Source organism: Corvus hawaiiensis, chromosome 4, assembly GCF_020740725.1.
Source record: "Corvus hawaiiensis isolate bCorHaw1 chromosome 4, bCorHaw1.pri.cur, whole genome shotgun sequence".
In the NCBI taxonomy this organism is placed as follows: Eukaryota; Metazoa; Chordata; class Aves; order Passeriformes; family Corvidae; genus Corvus; species Corvus hawaiiensis.
The window spans coordinates 41,797,893-41,823,504 of record NC_063216.1 but is presented as its reverse complement, the minus strand read 5'-3'; the positions used below and the strand labels follow the sequence as shown (position 1 = coordinate 41,823,504).

The window sequence follows — 25,612 nt, the reverse complement described above, 5'->3', positions numbered from 1 at the left end:
TAAGTAAGATACCACAAAGTTTTTGTAAAAAAGGACCACCAGTCAGTCTCCTAGAACGCTTCCCATAAGCAGTTCAGTAAGTTGAAGCAAGATGTAGCAAAATATAATAAGAATTAAAATATAGTAAGATTTTTCAGTCTCTTGGTTTGGGTGGGGTTTTTCCCAACTCCAGTTTCTCCTGGAAAAAATAATTTGTTATGTTATTGTTCCAACATACATGAAAATTGAGAGTATAGTTCCTTAAACCTTAAAGGTGATGGTGAGAAAAATGGGATGAAAAAATCTAAAACTCATCTATATTTCATATATGCTGTTTGAATGTAGAATTCTATTTTGACGTTTTTATTGACACTGGATTACACAGAAATAAAACAGTGTTAGTAAATTGCTGTGCTCAATTTTGTTTTTCAGCAAAGAAAAATACGACCTTGCAAACTCCTCACATTTTTCCATAAGTATTTGTATGTTGCATCATATCTTATTGAACTGTTTCAGTGCTATATCTTCGTAATCTGTAGATTGGACTCAAATTAACACGCTCATATGGTATGAGCTACAATTATAATAACTTCTTATAATCACATTAAGGCTTCATATAGAAAACAGTGGTTTGGCTCATTGAAGAGAGTTTGTTGGTATTTGTATTTTTTCCCCATTATGCTCCTCATGAGTTCTCCGGAAGACCTGGGGACCCTTGGCATGCTTTGTATCAAAAATAGTCAGTCTCTGTTTTTATTTTGCAGAAAATTTTGCTGGAGTAAAAATCACAGTGTTTGGGTTTAGTACCTATTCATATAAAGAGCACTTTTCACTGACTTTGTTGTAAACATGTCCAAGAGCATCTAGGTAGCTTTCAAAGTAGCACTGTCTTGGCCCTTCGTGTTTCAGATGTTAGAATGTATATGTAATTTTTTGCCATATTATATTTGGCTATAGCAAAATTGTTTGGTTCATAGAAAGTCTCCACTTCTGAAAGCAGAAGCAGGCCACTCATCTGTATTTGAAAAACTGTTTTCAAAGGAATAGTAAAAAAATCATCCATGCTTGCCTTTGGTTTTGTTCCTCTGTGATATTCAGAGTTCTCACTGGAGCTCCAGGGAGGGAATGGAGTCTTGTTTAAAAAAAAAAAACAAACAACAAAACCAAAACTGTCATAAGTGATTTAAAGGTGAAATTTAATGGTGATGTATTGGGTACATTTATTTCTGTTGTCTGGCACCAGTAGCCCTCTGTCATCCAAGGCAGCAGTCATAACTTTTAATATGATGTATTGGGAAACGTCCTGTGTTAATGTGACAAAGTTGCTGTTCATTTTGTTTTAAATCTTTAAACTGAGAAACTGAGAGATAGCTGAAGTTCACAAGTAGAGAAGCATGTGGTGGGCTGTCAGTAGGAGAACAAAATCTGAGACACATTAAACCTCGCATTGTGTTCTTCAGCTCTCTTGAGAGTGAATAGACACTTTTGGCTTTTAGGGAGTTTTATCAAATTCCAGCTTTGTTGAAAGTAAGTTAAATGACCATCATGAACATGGGTATTAAAGATTAATGATACTAATAAGTGCTTTTGTGACATCTGGAAGATTGATTCCTTGTACTCAAGTGTTACGATTTCATTATCACAAGATTAACTTTTCTGTTACGTTTTATTCAATGAAATCATTCAAAATGAAGTTCTGTGCGTTGTGAAATAGTGCAGCATAAAATATGAATTATGTTGAGTCTCGCAAAGGAAAAAATTGTTGGATTCATGCTTTTTTCATGACTATTTCTCATCAGTCATAGGGTAACTGATAAAAATAAAGCTATATATTGAATGATTAAAATTGGTAAGGGTTGGCCAGAGGAGGAGTTACTCCTGGCTCTTTTCAGCTACTCACAGGACAGAGTGGACAGACTGTGACACAGATACACATCCATTATTCCTGGTTATTTGTGCCCATGGGGTTGATTATATTGCTGAAAGTGAAATGTACCTGATGTTTTCGTGGAAGAGTGGGACTTTTTTAACCACATTAGTAATATGGCCACAACTGTCGAGACAATTTAGGGCTTTGGAACAGTATTCAGTAAGAGCTGAATTTCTTTTGTCTTTCAACACTGCTGTTAATAGTCCATTAAGCAGCTCAAGTTAAACCTTTTCTGTTGAAAACAAAATTGTCTTACTGTTAACACAAAAACCTTGAGAATGTGTTAAAGGCTTTGTTAGTATTTACCGTCATTATTCATGGGAATGAGATTTGAAAAGAGAAAAAAGATCCATTTTCTGTTAATTGCATTTTCAGTTAATTTCAGTTGCTTTGATTTGAGTTACAGTGATAGCAAGATGAGGGAGTGAGCTCCTGGTTTACCTACTCTTTGTTGGCATGGTGATGTGCTCAGTGTAGAGAGATTCCTTCCTATTATTGTGGCCAAATTTAATGTTAATCGTGCTGTAAAGCTGGCATTGTCTATTTTCAAGAGTCTATGTGTTTGTAGGCAAAAGAGTAGAAAATGGATTACATATTTAAAATGCAGAAGGCAGTAGGGTACTGTTTTTCAAAGTATTAAGGTCAGAATATCTTTAACCTGCGATGACAAATAAAATGTTACAGGTTAGTTACTGAAATAGCTTAGAGACTGTGATCGCAAAATGAGCTTGCACAATGGTATTCTTGCCCTGGACTAATCCTGTTTCTTTCAGAACAAGACATGCTCAATAATATGCTTTAATTATGTTCCATATTGATGTTTACAGCATCACCCTCTAGAATTCACTCAGCTGCTGAGTATTTGTTAGATGAATATATCAGTCTCCTGCGAGGATTTGAATCTTTCTCTCCATTACTCTTGAAGGGTGTAGAGCCCTTTATAACAACATTACAAGCGTGATTACACTGTGTCTGAAATAGGTGACTTTGTCATTTTCTAACCAAACAGTGCATCATGAACCTTGAAGTCAGCTGCAGCAAATTGGTGGCGGAAGACTGTAGGTTGTATGTGAGAGAAGAATGCTTCACTTCTGCGACAGAGCTCAAGAAACCATAACTGCAGCAGATTCAGTGTTCTGTTTAATAGTAGAGAGCCTGCTGTTTCCAGGAAGAGGAGCAAATTGTTGTAAATTCCTAACTTTTTTTTTGCCAGGCAGATTTTGTCTGTCAAGATCCTTAAGTCCTCTTCTGACAATTTAATAAATTGAAGATTCATAAAATTATACCTTGTGTGCTGCATCTTTAGTAAACAGTTATGATTGAGTTCAAGGTACCAAAAGTAAATGGCTAGGAATAGACAAACTGAGGGTGACTTAAATTAAAAAATTGCTGTATACCTCATACTCAGTATCACTTTTGGAAAGAGCTTTGTTTTACTGTAAAGGCTGTTCTGATGTAATGCAGAATTTTGTGTTCTATTTTGTAGCCAAGTAGTACCATGTACTGTGACTTGTAGTTTGCCTTCTGGTGGGAAGAACGGGAAGTCTATGATGCTATGCCCAAAGAAGGAATCTGTTCATACTATTCCGTCTTGTATCTGAAGCCATGCCAGCAGTCTTTGCCCAGGGCCTCACCACAGTGTTCGGGTGAATTCTAGAAGGAGGTACTTGTAAACATCAGCGGAGCATAATTGGAGCGTTCTATGGGAAATTCTGCCGAGGCACTGGCAACAGCATTCTGCCTCAACAGGCTGCAGGGTCACTTGTGACAGATTTCCTTTGTTTTTATACCTCTTAAGCCAAGTTCTTCAGAAAATAGCATCACATTTTCTGTAGGACTATAGTTCTGCTTTTAATAAAATAACCCAACAAATAACCCTTCCAGCCCTCCCCCCACAAAAAACCCCAAAGAATAATCACCCCTCTGCCCCCTTCCCGCAAGACTGTATAGTGCTTCTTGGTTATACCTATCTTGGCAGCATGGTCTAACAAAAACTTGGGTAGGAATCAAAGGTTACTTTCAGGAGGTTCATTTTGTGTTGTGTAGTCAACTTGGTAGGACACTCGTCTTAAAGCATATGTGCAGTTTGCCATAGCTGGCCAATAGTGATGTAGTGGTTTAACTGCTGGGCAGCTGAATCCCACACAGCTGCTCACTTTGCTTCCCTCTGGTGGGATAGAGAAATTGACCAAAAGGCTAAGGATAAACAAAGTTTAATAGATAAAGCAAAAGCTGCACACACAAGCAAAGCAAAACAAGGAATGAGGAACAGCAAAGGCCTTGACTCTGTGTAAGCACTGCTCAGCAATAGCTAAAATATTGGTGTTAATCAACACTGTTTTGCTCACAAATACTAAACATAGCCTCATAGGAACCACTCTGAAGAAGAGTAACTTGATCCCACCCGAAACAAATACATGTGAGGAAAATCCTAATCCTTTGCATGAAAGCTTTACATGATTGCTTCTTACACTTTATAGGAAGTTAACATTGTTGTATCCTTGTGTTCTTTGTATCTTTCTGATAACTTAGAATAATTTATTTTAAAAATTCCTACTTGCTGTTTTGTACTGCTTACTTAAACAGGAGGAGAGTCAGCTAAACTCAGCTTTAGGCAATACATTTTTTTTTTGCTGGTGACTGTGTGTTGGGTTGACCCTGAGTTGATGGACAGTCTTTAACTGTCCATCAACTCAGGGTCAACCCAACACAGACTGTTAAACCTAATAGTAGTGCTTAGGTCAATAATTTCTTACATTATGGTTTCAGTTTGTACTTTAAGTGAAGACAGCAGGCTATCTCGAGCAGGAAGGGGTGTCATAACAGCTAATTGGAGTAGAACAGCTTGTCAACAAATGGTTGTATTGCCATTCTATATGAATCACTTTCCAGGCTGCCTTCAGACACTGTAATATGGCAGTGTGATACTGTACTGTAGGAAAATCAGAATTTGCTGTCCTGCTTTTGGAAGTCCTTCTTTCCCCCATCTCTCCTACTGTCTCTTGACTCCTTGTTCTTGGCTGACCTGCCTTTTGTAGTCCTAACCTGTTTCAGTAGCCCTTCCAGCTGAGATGAGAAGTCAGGAATGGTATGTATGTGTTAAGCCATTTGTACAAGCTCATCAGGCCACACTACTGATCTAAACTAGGACTTGGTAGATCAAGTGTGCCTAAAGACTGGGTTGACTTAGAACCTTACCAGTTTTCCTAGCAGTTACGTTTGTCTGAGCATGTGTATCTTGTCTAGCTGGTTGCACATTTTTAAGTCACTGTAACCCAAATGTCTTTCCACCTCCAACGGATTTAAAAAAAGGCTTTGTTGTCAAAATTATTCATAACTGCTGCTTTTTTACTCAGTCTGAAGGACCACATTTTACAAGCGTGTTGCCACTTGGTATGTACTGCATGCAATAGGCTTTGTTCTCATCTCTTGTAGTGTTTGAAAAGATAATTAGTATGACAATTTCCAGCATTTTTCATAATTTCTCATGCAACTTTCCTAAGAAATAGAAAACAACATGATCTAAGTAGGCTGTTATGTCTAGTACTTTTTAATAGCGTCCAACTAATTTTTATGCTTCAAATCTGTGGTAGGCTTAGAAAGCATTCCTGAGTTTTGTTGGCTTGAGTAATTTGAACATTCATCCAGATTGAGGTTCCAGATTCAAATACATTAAAGAAAAAATAAGAATGGTAACTACCCTAGGAAGAAGGTCTCTGCATCAGTTATGCAAGCTGATGAGAAGCAGAAGAGCCTTTTCTAAGGCTATCTCTTCTGCAGAAAGTAGAACATAGAAGCAGCACATGAAAAACTTAGTTAAATCCCAACTTTGAGAGGCTGTTAAAATTCTGTTTTAGCAGAAGTCAGATGTCACAAGGCATTGACCTTGATTGCAAGGCATTCCCACATTCTCCTCCTTGACACTTGAGAAATCCCTATGGGATGTACAGATTTTCAAAATGTAATCTTTACTTCCTTTTCTGCATTGTTTTTTTTTGACCCAAAAATAGGTGGTAAAACAGTGTAAGCACCAAGGCAAACATTATTTAATGTTGGAGTTACTCCTACATTAAATGCCTAAGTGATGTTTATGCTTCCTAATTTGCTTCAATTTTCAAATATGTCCATAATTTTTTTTCAAATGGTGGTACATCACATTTAATAGTTCTCTTTAATAAAATAATAGATTTCGTATTAATGTGCAGAATTCTGAAGTGGCCTAAAAAAGAAAATGATACTAACTTCTATCAGGAAGATTGCTATTTGTTGTCTTGAGAAGAATGGGAAATATTTGAGCTGCTAGTGTTTGTAGTTGGCTTGATGAACTTATCTTCTCCTGCATTTTAGGAAGATACTGTCAAATCAGCTGACTAAGCTTTTTTTGGTCGTCAAGAGCTGGAAAGGGAGGGAGAACAGAAGTGGGAGAAGCAAATGTAGTGGAGTCCCTGGGAAGTGAACGGTTACTTTAATTTAGTATGCTGCTGGTAGATATTTTGCCTTGCTCTGCAGTACGGTTTTCTGTGGACACAAGTCTTCTGCAATATCCTGATTCGATTAATGTAACTTGCCAGTGGAAGCTTCTTGTTCCAAGAAATTTGTTATCCTATAGAAAAGTTTCTTCTTCATTTCTCTTCTGTTGAAGATTTTGTATTGTGACCAAAAGTACGGTGTTTGCTGAATGCATTTTCATCTAAGGTAAGCATTTTGACATATCTTGTTTTATTCTTCAAGGTATGGAATATATGAACGATGTAGAGAGTTGGTGGAAGCTGGTTATGATGTACGACAACCAGACAAAGAAAATGTAACGCTTCTCCACTGGGCTGCAATCAACAACAGGATAGATCTGGTGAAGTATGTATTACACTTTTGTTAAACAAAAATTAATGTCCTTAAAAATGTTGATTTCTTTTTTTAGGACAACTGAATGTCTTTAATGTGTCCAATTTGTCCTTTTTTCCTTGACAGTATGTCAGAGCTCTTGTCCATTAATGCATCTCTCCCACTGTGACATACAGCATTGCATTTTCTTCCTGCTGTTTACTAGAGTGCATGTGACTACTGATGTGTCTAACTGTATCTAAAATTCCCTTTTCTTGATGCAGTTCTTGCACTTCAGGTTCCTCTGTCTTTTGGGGATCTTGATTTATATCACTCACCTTATTATGTGCTCTCTCACTCTCTTTTTTGCAAGACACTACTTAATTTTATTTCCTTAGAATTAAATTATTTAGTGGTTTTTATTTGTTTTCAAGCCTATCATATCTTTCCCCAAGTGTTCTCTATTTCCCCATTATGTGCAGTGGATAATTTCATTAAATATGTTGGCTACCAAGCTTGGTACTACAGAGATAAAGTTGTCTACTCTTGTGATACCAGGTCTCAGTGTCTGGCTTAGTGGGTGTTGACTATATAAGTTCTTTCCAATGAAGTAGCTTAGCAGCTTGTCTGTGGGGAGTGCAGGCTTGAAATTAGACTTCTCTTCTTTTTAGTATTTCTTCATCCCATCTATTGTGAGACTTGTGTTCCAGTGTAGGTAACAGTGGGACCTATTGATAAGGAAAACGACAGAACCTTTTCATATTTTTGTAGAATCAGGGATAAGTGTCTACAACACTGTTGTGTTTTCATCGTGTCACTGATGTCTTGGTATGTCTTCAACTTGGTTTTGTAAAAATGCAAAAAATGGCCTTATGTCTCTGCAGTTACTTACTGCCTGTATGTCCCCATCCCCTGTGTCAAGCTTTCTCCAGACAAAGATTTCTCTTCTACTTTTCCTTCTTCTAGTAAGTGACTGCATGCACTTTGATTCCTCAAGCACCAAATGCAAGCTGAGGTAGTTTTCAAATGCCTGCCAAAGACTTAGTGATCCTAATGTGGAGATCAGTGGATGTATTTTCTTCTTAAGGTGACCTCTTTTGAGATCTGCTTGCTTTGAGTGTGAGTAGCTTGCTTAAATAGGACTTGAATGCCTGGCATCTTCTAGTGGAAGCTTAGATGACTCACTGAGAGTGGGATTGCCCAGTTCTTTCTTTCTTCAGGGATCTTCTCATCTAGCACAAATTTCCTTCTGCAAGATCTGCTTAGACAAGGAGATTAAGTTCTCAGTCTGGTTTTGCAGAAAAATCTTACCATTTTTGTGTACTGAAACCAAAATGCAGTGATAAATCTCAACTAAGTCTAAAAACACCCTTAAAGAAACATAAAATGTTACTTCAATGCACCATCTGGCAGGAGATTGTCGCCTTGTCTTTTCCCAGTTGTCAAACTGCAAGTTCTTCCTTCTAAATAAAACCTACTAACCAGTAAGCAGTTCTGCTGTCAGTATAATCTGAACATATTCTGCTTTTCTGCAAGGACCAGTGTTTGAATGAAGACAATCTGTTTAGTGTTCACCTCCCTATGAGTGGCTGTCACATCAGAGAGATGAATCCAAGCTTTGACTGTGAATTTCTCTGTGCTGTCTTTTTATCTAGACAAGATTTCCTTTGTAGCTCCTTCCCAAGGGGGACTAAATAGCTCCTGTTAGTAGCTGATACTTCACTGTAACAAAATTACTTTGTTTCTTTACCATATATGTGCTTTGTGTTTTCACCTAGATGGGACCAAGACTTCGACAAGATCTTCGTTTTTTCTCATGGAGAAATTAAAGAACTTAACTTCTGCAGAGATGTTAAAATTTTGTTCTTTTAGTGTTGGAGACCAGTGGAGTGGACTGTCCTGCATCAATCAGAGCAGATCTTATTTGTCTTACACACTGTTTTTTTTCTTTGGCAAGTCTGTTGAAGTACTCCATTGTGTCTGATGGCTCTAAAGCAACGGTGTAAAAGAACTTTTTCTATATTTGTGTTTAGAGTGACATGCATTTTTCAGTTTCTGTTCCTAAAGGTTCCTAGAAGGGCTGTTTTTGAAATTTCATTCTCTGAATCCATAAGCACTCTAGAAAATGAAGGTAGTTACGTAAGAGTAATGTTTTTCAAGTTGTTCTGTTTGTTGCCCTTCTTCTTGCTGTGTCATGGAACACTTAGCAGAGTTTGTGGTGCCAGAACTTCAATGTTGAGGATTTGAAGGACAGCTTGTGTGGGTGGAAGAGCAGCGTTCATATATACCTGACAGGTATTTTCGAAGTGAAAGGTCTGTAGGCACAGGTATTTGAAATGTGCAAACACTTAAATCTACAGCTAGGTAGTACTTTTCAAAGGTTAGACAGTGGTGAATGAAAAACTAGAAGCCTTCTGGGAAGGCCTGTGTTTAGAAACATTGATACCTTTCTACAGCATGCATTTTCTTTCACAAAGGAAAAATAATATTGCTAGCTTAGTGTCCCAGCAATGAAAACAGTTCACAGAAACATTGCATATGACTATGAATGTGAATTGTTGCAGTTAAAAATAGGTAGCTTCTTTTGTTTTTACAGATAGCTATCTTTCCATAAATGTTCTCAAGGGAAAAATAATTTCTAGTCCATCATTTAGAAATATTTTTTAAATACTCAGATGGTTTTTTTCCTTTGATTAATAATGATTGAGAAGTATGTAAAAATCTTAGTCCTTCACTAAATGTGTAACTTAAATTTAAGTGTGATCTCTGGGATCAATGACTTCAGCAGGGTTATTCCAATGATTTTACAAGCTGCAAGTCTAATGGTATATACTTCTGTTATTTAGCCAAAATTATCTAAAACTTATAGTCTTCTAGCATCATAATCTTCTACCAGTAATTCAGAATTGTATTTAATGCAACAGCCCCATAATGCTTCTGTAGTAGCACAGTTTGTACAACTGGATATAGCAGTTAGTTTATAGAATAAAACTAGGAAATAGCGTAATGTTTAAAACACAGTAGGAGACATCCCTAGTCTCCCAACCCTTGTCAGAAATGCAAAAAAATTGAAATTATATGCTTGACCTCTAAAAAGGAATGTTATAAGAAGGCAAGAAAAGGTTCTGGTCTTCTGATCTCTAACTGCCTGTTTTGCATTATATCAAACATGCTCACTTGTGTCCTTTCTATTTAACCAAAACAAGCAATAATGTTTACTCTTTCTGTTATTCCAGATACTATATATCAAAAGGTGCTATTGTTGATCAGCTTGGGGGAGATTTAAATTCTACCCCACTTCATTGGGCAACAAGGTAGGAAAAAGTCTTCTGAAATTTTCTGTCTGTTTCTTTGCTTAACATGGAGTACTGATAGTTTTATGAAATGGTTGTATTTTATGGGAATACTTCGTACTAGAATTAATTCAGTCTTTAATAACTGAGTTCACTGTGAATGTTGCATGTTTGAAATAAAGGAGCTTTCAGCATGTGGTTTTTTCTGATGTAGAGGAAGATGATTGCTACAATAGAACAACAAGCAAAGTATAGGCAACTTACCTTGCTCTTACTTCTGAGATCTTGTTTTTGTCAAGTTGTCTGGAGTTCAGTGGCACTTTTGCAGATGGGTCTCGGGATGATTTTGTGTGACACTGTCCTTGCAGTGTTCTATTGCATGTGTGGATTTTTTTAAAGATATACTTAAAATCAGGTTTCTTATCTAGAAGATGGTCAGAGAACGACATATGGCTGGAAAAAATTGAAGACAGCCTTCAAGCAGTACCTGCTCCTTCAGACAACCACCTAGAAATGGGTGGGAAAGAAACAGTGTCCATATTAATATTTTTAACTGTAGATGGCAAAAAGAGACTTGGAAAATCAGCTTTTAGAAGATTTAATGTATCAAAATAATCTGTTTGCTAAAGGTGAGGACTTGGTTGTTAGCCTCAATTAAAGACTTCATCTTCTATATTCTTTTTGTTACAGATCACAGTCTGTGATTGTGTAAATAGCACAAAATCTTGACTAAATTTCCTGGTGTTCATTCATACCTGCAATCTGTTCTATGAAGCATTGTCTGAAGGTGCTTCTGAAAAATTGAAAAGATCTTTTGCTCATGTCAGAAGCTGTGTACTGACACTTAGGCACCATGTCTAAAAGAAGGATTTGTCTGTGCTCATTATGCCAATAAAGACGCATAAGCTTTCAACACAGGGTGGAGGAAATGTAGACCTTCAATTTTCTCTTTTCCCCCTTTTTTTGTTTTACCACAGTTTTTAAGCTCCACAAAAAGTGAGAGTATCTAGCCAGTTTGACATCTCTTAAAATAGCAGGTTTCATATATAGTATGGAAGAAGTCACAGATTAGATTTCTAAACATTAGATTTCTAAAAAGTAACTTTTTTTTGTTGACTGTCTTTTTTGCTATGCAGTACAGTTAAGCAAATTGCATGTGATGAATGCACTATATGCATAGAATTTCTCATATAAATGAATTTGCTTACTCAGTTGGAGAACCAGATCATGACAGTTGCTGTTTTTAAAGTATGAGTTAAAGTGTGGGAGTTCTGATAGAGTAATTAACTGCTAAACATCTTTGTTGTATTTCAGTATTCAAATTTTAATAGTTTTCCTGCATATAGTTATTCAGCTGTTTGTTTTTTTGTGTTTTGTTACATTTAGACAGGGTCACTTATCCATGGTTGTACAGCTGATGAAATACGGGGCAGACCCGTCGCTAATTGATGGAGAAGGATGTAGCTGTATTCATTTGGCTGCCCAGTTTGGACATACTTCAATTGTTGCTTACCTGATAGCAAAGGGACAGGTAAATTTTAAGTAATACCATATTTACATAGATTCTGCTAAAATTTAGAGTAGGAACACAATTGAAACTTATACCTGTCATTAAGGAAATGCAAAATATTTACTTGAATAGATATAAAAATAATTCCATGTCCTTTTTTGTAGACTGCAATGTTGATGTGCCACCTATTAAATTAATTTCCTGCAACAGTGGTCTGAGTACTTTGGCTTTAATTCACACCTGTCTAATGTAGTATATGGAAATTCTAATTCTTTATTTCTAATGAATTTAATCTTTAGATGTAACTGTGACAATGGTAGCAAGTGTTGCAGAATTCTTCGTAGAATCATCAGTTATACATAGATAAAGAATCTAGTGACATATCAGTCAACAACTTTTAATTTATTGCTGTTCCTAATTACTTCCTTGTGTAAATAGAAAACCAAACGACCCCAGACCTTCTTGCTAGCCCCTTATATTACTTCTAGATCTGTAAAGTGTGTATATAATGTGTATTCATTACTGTTCCTCTTGTGTCCCATCTGTCATTCTGTCTGCTCAAAAACTTGATCCTGTTTTTGCTATGCACCCCTGCACTGTAATTTGTAGATTTACTCACCCATAGGCATGTGCCTGAAGCACAAATTTGATTTACTGTGTAAACCATATAGAAAAGTCAAAGCCCATCTCTTGTATGACAGTACTACTAAAGCTGTTCACACTTCTGTATTCTGCTTACTCTTTCAAATACCAAGTGAGATATGATCCAGTGAGTCATGTAGAATATGAAATCAGTGAGTTTGGTCTGTATAAAACAAATACTAAATTTGCTGCAGAAAATTACTTATACCTGTATATGTAAAAAACCCCAAGCTATTGCTCCAGGCAGTATTCAGTTTGTATCTGTTTGGTAAAACAGTACTTAGTGTATGGTAAAGAGTAAGCTAGGCAAAAGAAGAGTCTGATCCTATTTTGTATAACTGCTGTTTTGTAAGAAATAATGATTGGAGAGGAATGTGTTTGCATGAGGAGCAAGTTTTGTATTTTCTTCTCAAATTACATATAATTATATGGGGATTTTATGTTACCAGAAAAATCTTGCTGATATTATACAAGTGTGAACTTGTTTAAAGCATAGCATTAATAAAGTACTAATAGCCTTTAAAATATTCTACTGTGATTATGAAGTCTCCCTTTGTTTGTCTTCATGTTTATATACAGATTTGTCCTGTTTATTTGAACATATAATGCTTCAATTCAAAAGAAGCTGTATGTCTTTACATGAGTACATACATAAAGACACAAAAATCGCCTTAAAAATGAAAACCTGTTACTTTGAAAACAGTTCTTCTTATCAATAGTTTTTAAAACACTGATTTTTATTAAATCCCTCAAATATTATCAAGTAGGATTTTGGTATTCTTTCCATGATGTAAATGTAAATTAATTTTAACAGTGATTTTTCACAGCACTTCAAAATATTGAACTTTAAAAATCATATATTGATTTGCATGTTTAAAATCTAGTACTATCAATAGCATTGTAATAACAATCCCTAAAATCATAGTTCTCTAGCTGTATTGCATACAACTACAGAAACTACGTGGCTTGTCTAGAAGCTATGGGAAATACATGATTCTGTTTTTTAATCTTCCTTTAATTAGTACTGAGGTCATTAATCTCTTCTTTTTATTTCTTTCCCCACCTTCTTTGTAGTGCTGAGATTTGGATTTGGAAACTTCAACTGCTTTTGCTTCTGTGGGCTTACCCTATATACTACTACTTAATTGCCTTTGGTCTTTAAAGAGACCGGGTTCCCTTATATCCAAGAGTAGGCTAGCCCTTGTTCTGAACCTAATTGTAATACCTGTGTGGCAAATGACAACTAAATAAACATCAAAATAAGGATCAGTGTAGACTGTTGTGCTGTGTTAGTTCTGATCCTGATGCCTTTGTGGATGAGTGTGGTCAGAGAAGAGCCAGCTTTCATAACTGAATAGAGAACTGACAGGTGGATTAAGAAATTCCTCCTAATTTCTAGCTTGTCTGTTTTTGAGACAGCTGGAATCCAGCTTCAGTGTTGCTGTTTCACTCTCTTCTGGGCTGCAGCAGCCAATGGTTAAATTTGCAATCTGAGGCTTGAGTCCAGTCCTCTAGCTTCTGGAGCGTGGTGAAGGGGAGGAGCTCTTGGTCAAATGCCCTCTGGCTTTGATTGGAAGTGAACCAACTTTAATGCCAGCAAGTACTACTCAGCCAAGGGGCAGCAGACAGCTGTTGCTTTTTATTTAGTCATGTCTCTCACTGAATTCTGAGAGACTGATACCTGGCTGTATCAGAATTTACACATGTTGTTTGTGTCAGCCTGGGTCAAAATCAAGCCTGGGACAAGTACATGATATAAACATAATCAGAAATCAAATAACAGAATCTGTAGCACAGTTCAAGTTTAGGTAAGATCTTTATTTTTAAAAAATGTGAGAAAGAAAAATTGGAAAAGATCTTGAAGGCACTTAAAAATGTTCAGTGTATAATTTGACTGCTTGATATTGTGCTTACACTACCTAAAATGCCAGAGGCATATCAGGACCTTGCATACACAAACATTCACCTAGAATAAGTTAAGATATGGATGTGGTATACGAATGGTTGAATAATGTGTTCTCATCCTGTGCATGTGCGAGGTAACCTAATCCCAGATGAGTGACTATAAAGTTGCTTGTAGAGTAAAATCATGTAAGAAATATTCTAGTTCTAAAATTATAGTTTAACTATATCTTACTCATAGTTCAACTATCATTTTCATAGTTTAACTAGAACTTACTCATCAAGTGCATTTTTTGTTTATTCTCAGAGTTGCAACTTTGTATGTTAACTAATGTCTCGAGCTATTTAGGGTCACCTTCTGAGCTATGGCTTAGAAGTAGGTGGCATCTAGGTTAGGAGATACCAGTGTGGTACCAGCAGTCTTGGTTACTTTGGTGCTGTGGTCCATGAGCAGTGTTCCTAAGCATTGTCACCTCAGTTGCCACTGAGGCTCCTTCTCTCCACCAAGCTCAGGCCAGCATTAAGACTCTGAACCAAGTATTTTATTTCCTAACCGACTCAGAGCACATTACTTACAGAATTGTAAGTCCAGTTGTGTTCTTCCTTATGACTGTCAAGACTGACTGTGTGTTTGATGGACTAGGATATTCAGAACAGAGCTTCTGTTTGAAGGAATGAGGTAGGTTTAGTTCTGTGTGTTACCTTTCTTGTTGGTCTGTGCTCTGTTCATTCCATAGGAATCCTACAAAATCTCTGCTTCCAGTCAGTAGCTAGCATGTCTTTCCTAAATTAAGAAATACTGTCAGGCTTACATCACCCTTACTGATAAATCTTCTTTACGATATGCTTTTAAAGCCTGTTTTCCTTTCCCTGGGCAGCAGTTCATGTGAAAGGGATCTTTTCCTTATGGAGAATAGGATTCTGAGCAAGGATGTGATGGGTCTTTTCTGTGAAGGTCTGTGTTTTGTGAAACAAGCAGTAATGGTTCTAAAGAGGAGCACATTCCTGATTCCTTTCTGCGTAATTGGATGTAATTCTGAGTAGGATCTCTTGATGCATTCTGTGCTTTTGGAAAGGCTGTACCACGTCACAGTACTGGTTTGACCATTGCTTGTTAAATGTCCTGGTCAGCCTAATGCTGATCTCTAGCAGCCCTTCAGAATCCTTCCTTGTCAACCCTTGCTTTCAGAAAGTAGTATTAAGCAGCAGAGGAGTTGCTGCAACTCCTTTTCGTGCAGAAAGCTCTTTCTCCCCACTATTTTTGCCTCTCTGAAAGCTTTTTTGCAATCTCATATTAGTGTCCTAGGATTGAGTCTGGTTATCTTTGCATGTGCAGTTTCTTCTCTTTCAGAACCAGAGTTGTACCTTAGAACAAGAGGAGATTTTGCCAGTTGTGGTCCACAGTGTTCACACTTGAACCACATGCAGAGGGCAGCAGTATGTGCAATTTTTGATCGTTGCATCACTTACTGTTGGAATCTTTGATTCTTGCAATGCTTGCACCATGTCCTAACAGCACAGGCACGCCCCTTCATGAGCACTGATCTGTCACCTAGAGTTAAACAAGAAATTAATGCTAAAGTGCCTGTTGGTACACACCAGAATAGAAAAAGAGTCTCTTAGTAGGTACCAGCTGCTGAAGGTTTACTTTTTTGCCTCAGTCCTCTCTTTGGTAAAAAGCAGGAACAGAGCTTTCTTTCTAAAATGTCTCACTTGTTCTATGGTTATGGTAATGATATGAAGAAATAACAAGGAATTTTTCATGAGAGGTTTGTTAGAGCACGTGTTTGCTATCCACAGCTACATCATGTTTGTTACGTCTATACAGCAGTTTGCAAGTCGATCTTAGTTGCTTTGCTTCTCATTAAAGTTCCTTTGAAAAGGGGTCTGCCTCAGCCAATGTAGTAGTTGAATATGAGTAATAGCTGTAGCCTGTCCAGGTGACTTATGTGCAGGGAATAGTCTGGAGCTCATGGGTTTGGGTTTTTTCTTTTAGCTGAGTGTCAAAGTGTAGTTTGGATTTGTCAGGTGGAATCATTGAAGGAATTGTTCTGCTTACACCCAAACATGTTCCTACTGTCACAGAGAGGTGCTTTTCTATACGAAATCTAAAGATGAAAGAGTGATTGTTCATGTTGTGGTAAATTGTACAGTCTTCCAAGAATGTAGTTCACACAGTGTGAGCTGTGAATCAGTCGTGCTTCTCAAGGATGAATGAACTTGAGATTGGGCAGTGGTTCTAATTTCCTTCATGATCTCAGCCACAGGGGGTTAAAGGCAATGCCAGCTGGTTACGTGGTCCTGGTAGGCTCAAAAGGATCTAACCTAGACAAGTCCTGTGGGCAGACAGAGTTGGATCCTGATCTCCAGCCATGTAACTCTTCTGAACAAACAGTACAAGCAAGTAAATCAAGTAACTGTTCTTTTCCTCCATAACTTCGTTTTTTAAATTTCCTTTATTTTTTTCTTAAATTAGGTGACAGAGTAAAAACTCAGAAATATAAAGTTATCTGCAGGCTAGAGGTGTTTTGAAAGCAATTCTTTGGAGGAACTAAGTTGGATTTTCTGGGAAACAACTGCTTGGGTCAGGCTAGCAGCAGCGTGAGTCAGGATCCCAGGGTGCTGGGCATTTCGCAGACTACTGGAGCAGGGAAGGTTCTAGGGATGACAGTGTTGGGGTTTTAGTTTAGTCTTAGGTTTTCCTGTTAAAGGAATTTTCTCCCATATGCATGTTGCTAGGGGACAAATAGCTGTACTTAAGAAAGACAAAAAGGGGAGTGGGGCGGGCCTGGCTACTCCTTTGTCTACACCTGGGTGTGGGGTCAGTTCGCTCTGAGCGTCCGGAGAGAGAAGCTGCAGAGAAAGGAGCTGCTGCTGCTTTCTTTTTGGCCGTTCTTTCTTCCTGCTGTAAACAACGCCAGGACCCCAAAAGCCGCTTTCCCTGCCCTGCTGGAGACCGGGCTGTGGCTGCCCTGCTCCGCTGCTGCTTCGAGCTTTCGCTACGCTGTAGCCCTGCTCGCCCTGCCTGGCTGGGCCTCCGTGGTTTTTTCCCATCTGGATACATCTCGTCTGCCACCCGGGATTTGCGTTCGTCCCTGCCATTCCAGCCTGCTGTTCCTGAGAGCCCGGGATCGGCTGCCCAGGGGTTTGTGAAGCCTTTGTCCCATCCCTTCCCGGGATCCCAGGGCACCGGTGCCGCGTGCTCCCCGAGCTCGCTCCGGAGCGCCCCCTGCAGCCGCGGGGGAACCATCGCACCTGCCCTGCTCACCGGGAGCCGCCAGCGCCCCTGCCGGCTGCGAGCGGAACTGCACCCGAGGGGAAAGGGCCCGACAGCCAAGAAGGCTGGCACTGGGTTTGTGTTTGCTGTTACTGCCAGAGTTGTTGTTGTTTTGTTTGACTGGTTATATACATATATATATAGAGTAAAGAACTGTTATTCCTATTTCCCACATCTTTGCCTAAAGGCCCTTGATTTCAAAATATAATAACTTGGAGGGAAAAGGGGTTATATCTGCCACTTCAAGGGGGGCCTCTGCCTTCCTTAGCAGACACCTGTCTTTCAAAACCGAGACAGACAGAAAGCAACATCATTCACTTTCTGGGTTTTTGTCAGGAATTCCTCTAGCAGAAGACTTCATTGAAACACTTTCAATCTAATTTTCCTTGTAAGAACTGAGGGAAGTGGCATAGGAAATGCTGTCATAGCTCTGTTGCCTGTAAGGAAAACTCTTCATGTCCTGCATTATGTTAACTTGCAGTGATTTTGTTAGTGCTGATCTGTGAAACCTGCCCAAATGTGCTTGAGAGTCTAATCTGCCTCGGAGTGTTTAGGAATTGCCAACTTCCCTAGGCAGGTGAGGAAAGAGGGAAAAATGCTTAGATATTAATCCTTTCTGACGAGTCTAAAAGAACTGTCTGGGTGGTGCTTTTTTGTCTTTCTGTGGCTACCTTCTGTTAAATGTAATAATGGTTTTATTTATTTATTTATTTTTAGCCATTGGTTTAGTCACCACTTGATTATAGATCATTTTTATTTCTGAGCAGGTTGTTTTTATTAATGTCTTTTTTTCAACTTTAAAATTCTCTGGCATCCATTAGCTTGGTATCCAGATACATTAATACCTTTGGAACTCTATGAACTAAGGAAAATTGCTTGGAAGTGGAAAAATCGATGCAACTGGCATGTAGTAGGATGTAGGATCCAGACAGTGGTATTTCTAGTAATTTGTCAAGTATCTTTTTAAATATAGGTGCATTATTTTAATTTTCTTCTGTATATTTTGAATGTAGTAATACACCATCTATATATATCTTTAATGTTGCAGATTAATAGTAAATTAGAAATTACTGGTCTTACACAGCATGACTATTTCATAGTTTCCAAAATAGATTGGAATGGTTGTATTTTGGCAGTGGTGGCGTTAATGTTTATTTTCACTTTTTAAATTCTATTTGCTAAAAGCTTGCTAGTTTTTCTTCCTATTCAGATGATTAGTCTTAGAACACTGCTTCTCATTGCAAACCTTGTATCTGCTGGATCTTGAGTATGCTTACTTATCTCACCAAGTTTTGTTTTTTTTCATTTTTTTTAGGATGTAGATATGATGGATCAAAATGGAATGACACCTTTAATGTGGGCAGCTTACAGAACACATAGGTAATATGTGCAATTTTGACTTTATCTTAATGTTGTTAACCAAGTGGCATATAGTAGTGACTTGTTTTGGGGTTTTTTGGGAAGTATTTTTTCTGTTGTTAACTAGTCAGTGTTCTTTCCACAGTTGCCTTTTTATCTTTCTTCATTTATGGTTATTGTGAATTCATCCCACTTGGTAGCTCAGCCCCACACAGCCGCTTCCTCACTCCCACCAAGTGGGATGAGGAGGAGAATCAGGAGGGTAAAAGTGAGAAAACTCATGCATTGCAATAAACACAGTTGAATAAATAAAGCAAAATAAGGAATTAATTTGTTACTTTCCATCAGTAGGCAGAAGTTCAGCCATTTCCAGGTCATCAGGGCTCTATCACCTGTAACAGTTACTTGGCAAGGCAGGTGCTGTAACTCTGAATGTTCTCTGCTTCCTACTCCTCTTCCCCAGCTTTTATTGCTGAGCACACTGCCATGCAGTATTGGATATCTCTTTGGTCAGTTGGAGTCGGCTGTCCCAGCTGTGTCCCCTCCCAATTTCTTGTGCACCCGCAGCCTGCTCACTGGCAGGCAGCATGAGGAACAGCAAAGGCCCTGACTCTGTGTAAGCACTGCTCAGCAATAGTTAAAGCATCCCTGTGTTACCATCCTGCTTTGATCACAAATCCAAAACAGCACCATAGGAGCTACTATGGAGAAGATTAACTTGATTTCAGCCAAACCCAGTGCAATGACTTTTTCAAGAGAGAAGGTACTGTGAAGAGGTATTCACTATTCCTTCCTGTGGAGATGATTGGAAAAAATTGATGAAAAATAACACTTCTCCAAAGAACAAACGTTCAGATTAGATTCCTGTTTGGAAGGGCCCATCTCCATCAATTGCTGGGAGGAGCACAAGCTAGCTCTTACCAATACCTGCTGTTACCAACATTCTCATCCTATTTTATCTTCATCTTCTGGATTGTGAAGTGGAAACATAACATGTTTTGAACTTCCGTTTTTCAAGTATATAATCGTGTGCATATTTTTACAAATCTGTTAGTATTATTAGATTTTTGGTAAACACAAAACTAGAATTGTAGAACAAATGTTTTGTGATATCCCAGAATGAGCTGTCTTAGGGAGATCCTTTAAAAGCCATCAGAATGGTGGTTGGTTTTGGTGGGAAGAGATTTTTGGGTCATTCATAATTGGCAGCAAAAAATGTCACTTTGCTATTACATAGTATACCTGATTAATGATCTTCATAGAAATTGAATGCTTCAGCAATAAGTTGGGATGTATTTGAGTTCATCTGTAGATCTAACAAGAATTTTCTTTCCTAGTGTGGATCCAACGCGATTGCTACTTACATTTAATGTTTCGGTTAATCTGGGAGACAAATACCACAAAAACACAGCATTGCACTGGGCTGTGCTAGCAGGAAATACTACAGTTATTAGTCTTCTGTTAGAAGCTGGAGCTAATGTTGATGCTCAAAATATTAAGGTAAACGTTTGGTCTGTTTTAACTGGAAGTGGTTTGAGGCAGAAATAACAGAGCCTATGATAAATCTCAAGGATAGGTCATTGTGGGTATAGTGGGATCATGAAGATGGAGCAAAACCAATGCCACTAATGTGTCATTTGGCAGTTTCTTTCCTAACAGTGATGCATAACCACTAGTTTTGCACCATGAAAAATACTCAAGTAAATAATGTAACAATGATTATGTGTAAATATAGGCGAGTGGGGTGTGCAATTAGACTGCATGTGTGAAGACCGGTGTATTTGGATGCAAAACTGGAAACCTGACTGAGTATCTTCTAGTGAAGTTCTGAGGTGACTGTTTGTTGGAGTGAGATGTGAGACATCTCTGTCCTCTTCCAGAGAGCTGACAAATTCTCTCTCTAGTCGGTCTCCCAGTGCTAGTAAGCAAACTGGAAGCCTGAAAATGCCAGTAGGAGTAAAATAAGCAAAGGGGCTCTTTTTTTGCATGTGAACTTAACTTGCCTGATTACTAGAATTTCTTAACAATGCATCTAGATTCTGTACTAACAGAGCCCGTCTCCAGCATATGTTAGACCAGCAAAACAGCTCTTAGAATTTCTGCCACAGACTTGGAGCTTCTCCAGCCTTGGAAGGTGTGCCTTTGGGATGTGGTTTTGTCCATTACCTCCAGATGCTCTGTATATCAACTTAGATGCATTTTGCTGCCCAAACTGTTTCATCTGTGGTGTCAGAGAATTCACTTTCAGAAAAAGAATTCTCTACTCAATTTCTCTGCAAATATTTGTATTTTCCACTTAAAGAGTGCTACAGGCAGAGTGGTTACACTTGAAAACACAGCTTTAATGTGTTAACACATAATTTAATTTGTTTGTCCTTTCACCATTTTTTCTACTGATGAAGATGGCCAGGGCCTATTTTGCTTGGACACAAGTGATAGAACTATATTAAAAAAAAAAAAAAAAAGAAAAGTATGCATCAGTTTTCTTGAAGAACATGGAACAGCCTTTTTAAGGGTGCAGCTAAATTTTGCTGGCAGCTTTTTAGCTCCTACATCCACTTCAGAATATCAGAAATGTTCATAATCATGAATGAAAACTCACTGGAAGAAATCATGGCTTTTTACATGTTTAAAACAAATCAGCTAGCCTCTTGCATGCACTGAGGTGTGAATATATATTATTCCTGGTCTGTAAGGTCAGTTGTGTGGATGAATTATGCTTCTAGTCTCACTTCTTGTGTTGAAAAGCTATTTTCCTATGCCACCTATGGTAAAAAAATTAAGGTATTTTTGTGGAAAAAAAATCAGTATGTCATACCTTGCTTGTCTTGACAGACTGATTAATGTGATTAGAGTTCTGAAGTCATCACCTTACCTGCATTTCTGGACTCTTATGAAATCTGTAACAAAAATTTCTGTGTTTGGCTATATGAAGAAGTATCTGCTAGCCTGCTAGTTCATGGTCTTGCCTTCTTTATTGACAGACAGCAGCAGTCAGTAGAAAAATAGGTTTTTGAACCTGCTGGATCATGATAATCTTTCCAGTCATGCCAGAAGACATGTGTCTGGTTTCACTGACCACTGCCTATCTTACTCAGTGGAGTCTAGGTTTCTTGCATGCCTTCCCAGGTTTTTAGAATCTTCAGAGGATCAAAATCATTTGAGCAATGTCAGTTTTGCCATCCAGCCTTTATAACGGATGCTGATAAGTGGTAGTAAATATATAGGAAATATGAAAATTTGGTGGATTCGTAAAGGCATATAGAAACTCAGTTTGGTGCCTCTCCTTTGACTGTTCAGCAAAAAAGTTTTCTTTGAGCCGAAAACTAATTGTTAATTGTTTGGCTCGTGTTTCCTCAGAATTAAAAGGAATTGTGAAGGGCTTGTTTCTAATGCAGTCACTTCCAGATTTCTGCAGCGCTATCTTGTGAAGTCCTTTTCTCAGATGCCCCACGGAATTCACCAAGAATGGTGGTAAAACAGCTGAGATTAAAGAAATACATTGGCTGAAAGCTGTTAATCTTCAAATGATGAAGTGACTGAAATATTAGATGCGAGGTTTGACTTTATTGTTATCAGCTCCAGTTAGTCTGTGTTAGAAAGGCACATGCTGCTGGCTGCCTAGGATTGGAACAAACCAGGACCAGTCATCTCAGGAAGGTGTTCTTTACTTTGCATGACAGATTGTGAAGCATTTGAACAATAGCACTCCTATTCTAGAGCAAAGCTTGATACAAGCAGTGAGTTAGTCCTGTTTTGTTATGTACCCTCCTTTTATTACACTGTACAAGAAATTAATATTTTCCTTTCAGTAGTAAGATACTTTCTTTTTTTCTTTTTGAGAACTAGATTAATGTTAGAGTTAGAAGCTGCTTTTCAGTAATCAAAGTAGAGTAAGTTTTTTTGTTTGGTTGATTTTTTTTTCTTGAGGAAATTATCTTGCCACACCAGTAGACAGATTGGGCAGATGAGGACAGGATTTCCCAGGGAGCTGGGTTATCACTGGGGAAAACTTGTAAATTTTATCATTGGGGAAAACTTGTAAATTTTATTTAAGTATGAGCAGAGACTCCTTTTTTTAGTAGAGAGATATAAAGACCTAAAAGAGCTCTTAAGGTCTAAGAAAGATTTTTTTTTTTTTTTTTTTTTTTAATCTGTAAGTGAATCATTTCTTGAACTTTAAATGTAGTTCTTGATTATGCAGTGTATCTTAGGCTTGTCCGTGGAAGTCTACGTGTACATTTCCCTATCATAAAGACTCTTCAGATTATTCTTTCTATCTAAATACTTTAAATATATATTGAATATATTATTGAAGCCTTATTGCTTGCTGACAATCTTAAGTGTGTTACTAGATTAAGTTCCCCAATATATTTTTTCTTAAATTTTTAAGCAAGTCAGCCATCCACTACTCCTGTAAAGACAAGGAAAATATTAAAATGGCCAGATGATGAGAAGTATAGTCAAAGACTTCTTTAAAGCTCCCTCAATTTTTTTATCTAGGCAGTTCCTAGGTGTCTCATGGCCCTCTAGTGGAAGGGATGCTCAGCTGGACCCCAAGACAACTTCAGGATTTACTTGGGAGATCAACTCCCAGAGGGGATTGCTTGTCCACAGGTAATCTTTACAGTCTGGCTATATAAGGTGATACTAAAACAACAGCATCTCTGGAGTTTCCCAGATACAAGTAATTCAAGGTGCTATTAAACTTGTGATGAAACAGGCACCAATAGTTTGATTTCAGGCATTTCTGTTGAGAATGGAGTTCATTTAATCTGTTTAAAAAAACATATGGCTAAATAACTTTGAAGCCAAGTTAACTCAGAGAAGGTTATTCTTTTTTAACTGATTTTGCTAGTTATACTTCTCGCACAGAAGGTGTGAAAGGTCCTGTTAAGTAGCAAAAAGCTTCACCTCATAATTTGTAGTCTGTGCTATTTACTCTCCTAAAGATTTGGAGCAAGATTTCAAAGGCAAAGATGACAGTTAAGTACTCAATTCCCATTGTCTTTCTATGGGATACAGATAGCTAACTGTAGTTTTTAATCTTTGAAATCGCTTCTGTCTATAGTAATTATTGCCCTTTCTGGGTAGTTTCAGTTTCTAGTACCTGTCTCACTTTTTTTTTAGGAGGGGGCCGAGCGATGGAGGATTCAGCCATTTTTCAAGCCTCCATGAATGATTTGTTTAGGAGGGGAGTTAACTCCAGTAGAAGAGAGGAAGAGTCAAATGCAAAACTGAAGCTGGAGGTACCTGCAATTGGTTGTCTCTTGCCTCCTCTATAATTTTAGACCAAGTCAGTAACTTTTTCATTTAGCTCTCTTCCTAAATGTTTAAAAAGCAATAAAATCAAATCAGTTTGGTAGGCACCTCTGGTCCCTGTATCTTCTGCTCTGTGTTTCTCTTTTGCTTCGTCTATTAGTCCTTTCTGAAATTACAGAAATAAAAACATAGGCCATTGCTGGCTTAGCACCCAAAATACATGAAACACAAGCTCAGAGTAAAAGCTCAGAGTTTTGAAATAAGTTGGACATGAGCACTCAGTTTATTCTTCCATGTTTTCTTCCTAGGACTTCAGTAGCTGAAATGAACCTAAGAACATTAAGCTTGTGGAAAAAAAAATCCTAGAAGCATTCCATAATATTAGTAACTTCACTCTGCCAAAAGGCAGAGAATTAACTAAGAAGTCAGGCTTTAGACTTCGGAGACTTTCCATGATCCAGTGGGTCACAAGTTCTTATTCTTTGCTTGATTTCTGCTGCCTGTCAATAGCTGAGGGGGAAGCACAGTCTTTCATTTACAGGCTAATAGACTGTGTATAGAATAGTGGAACACAGATTTGTTATATGCCAAAGGCAACAATTATTACTGTCAGGACGTACATCTTGTCAGGATCATACATTTAATATTTGACTTGTCCACACTTTTATAGTTCTGAGAGAGTGAAAAACCAAAAGGAATGAATGATGTTTGGTGTCAAGTAAGCTGCAGAGCAAAAAGTATGCCAGCATGTAGTTAAACTGATTTAAGATGTATTGTTTTTAACAGCCAATCTTCTGTTTCAAAAGTACTTCAAATGCATTTTATTTTTAAATTGGATGTTTCCCACGTTTATACTCTTGACAGGGAGAATCACCACTTGATCTTGCAAAACAAAGGAAGAATGTTTGGATGATCAATCATCTACAAGAAGCAAGACAGGCAAAGGGGTATGATAGTCCATCGTTTCTGAGAAAACTAAAAGCAGATAAGGTAAGTATTAGTATAACACTTGAGTAGATCAATCTTACCACTGCTCTTGGTTTGGGGACCTGTGTGTTTGTTTATGGGAAGTTCAGGACTGTGGTTTCCCCACATTTCAACTTTAAGGAATGTCTTTTTATTATGGAAAAAGTAATTGCAAAAGAAAAAAAAAATGTGCTTTATTTAGAGCAGGAGGAAATAAAACCCTAAGATTCCATATCCTTACTTTTAGTTTTTGTGCTAACGCAATATTAGGAAAGTATTGAGTGGTCTCGTATTGTTGGGGTAAGCCAAGGCTTTCCAAAACTGACTCTCAGGTAGCTGAGGAAAGAAGCATTTTGGGTATCCTGAGCTTTGATCTCCTCTCTAATTATGTATTGTTTATTGTTATTGGTTGAATGAAAGAAGCAGTCAGTCTTAGTAGTATAATGTAATATATAAATACCTAACGTGGAGGCCTTTTGCTTCTCAGGGTATTGTTTAATACTGCAGATAGGAAGAGGCAGGAAATGAGGGTGTAAGGGTTAACATACTGCTCTAGCATGAAGAACTGTCCTCCTGCCTATTGTTTGATAACTTAAAAAGAGATAATGTTTTCTTCTTAGTATCCATCAACACTCAGGCAGAGTGTTGTGCTGGATATTAAGTATTAGTAC

At 37.8% G+C, this 25,612-nt stretch overlaps 1 protein-coding gene across 1 annotated transcript in view; it reads left to right on the top strand.

Moving 5' to 3' along the window:
• Positions 1-25,612, top strand: part of ZDHHC17 (zinc finger DHHC-type palmitoyltransferase 17) — a 68,759-nt gene that overhangs the window by 19,390 nt on the left and 23,757 nt on the right. Inside the window, exons 3-8 of the mRNA XM_048300988.1 lie at positions 6,641-6,763; positions 9,967-10,044; positions 11,410-11,554; positions 18,670-18,734; positions 20,051-20,213; positions 24,840-24,965. Of these exons, the coding sequence (XP_048156945.1) occupies positions 6,641-6,763; positions 9,967-10,044; positions 11,410-11,554; positions 18,670-18,734; positions 20,051-20,213; positions 24,840-24,965 (700 nt within the window). The remainder of the gene's footprint in view (positions 1-6,640; positions 6,764-9,966; positions 10,045-11,409; positions 11,555-18,669; positions 18,735-20,050; positions 20,214-24,839; positions 24,966-25,612) is intronic.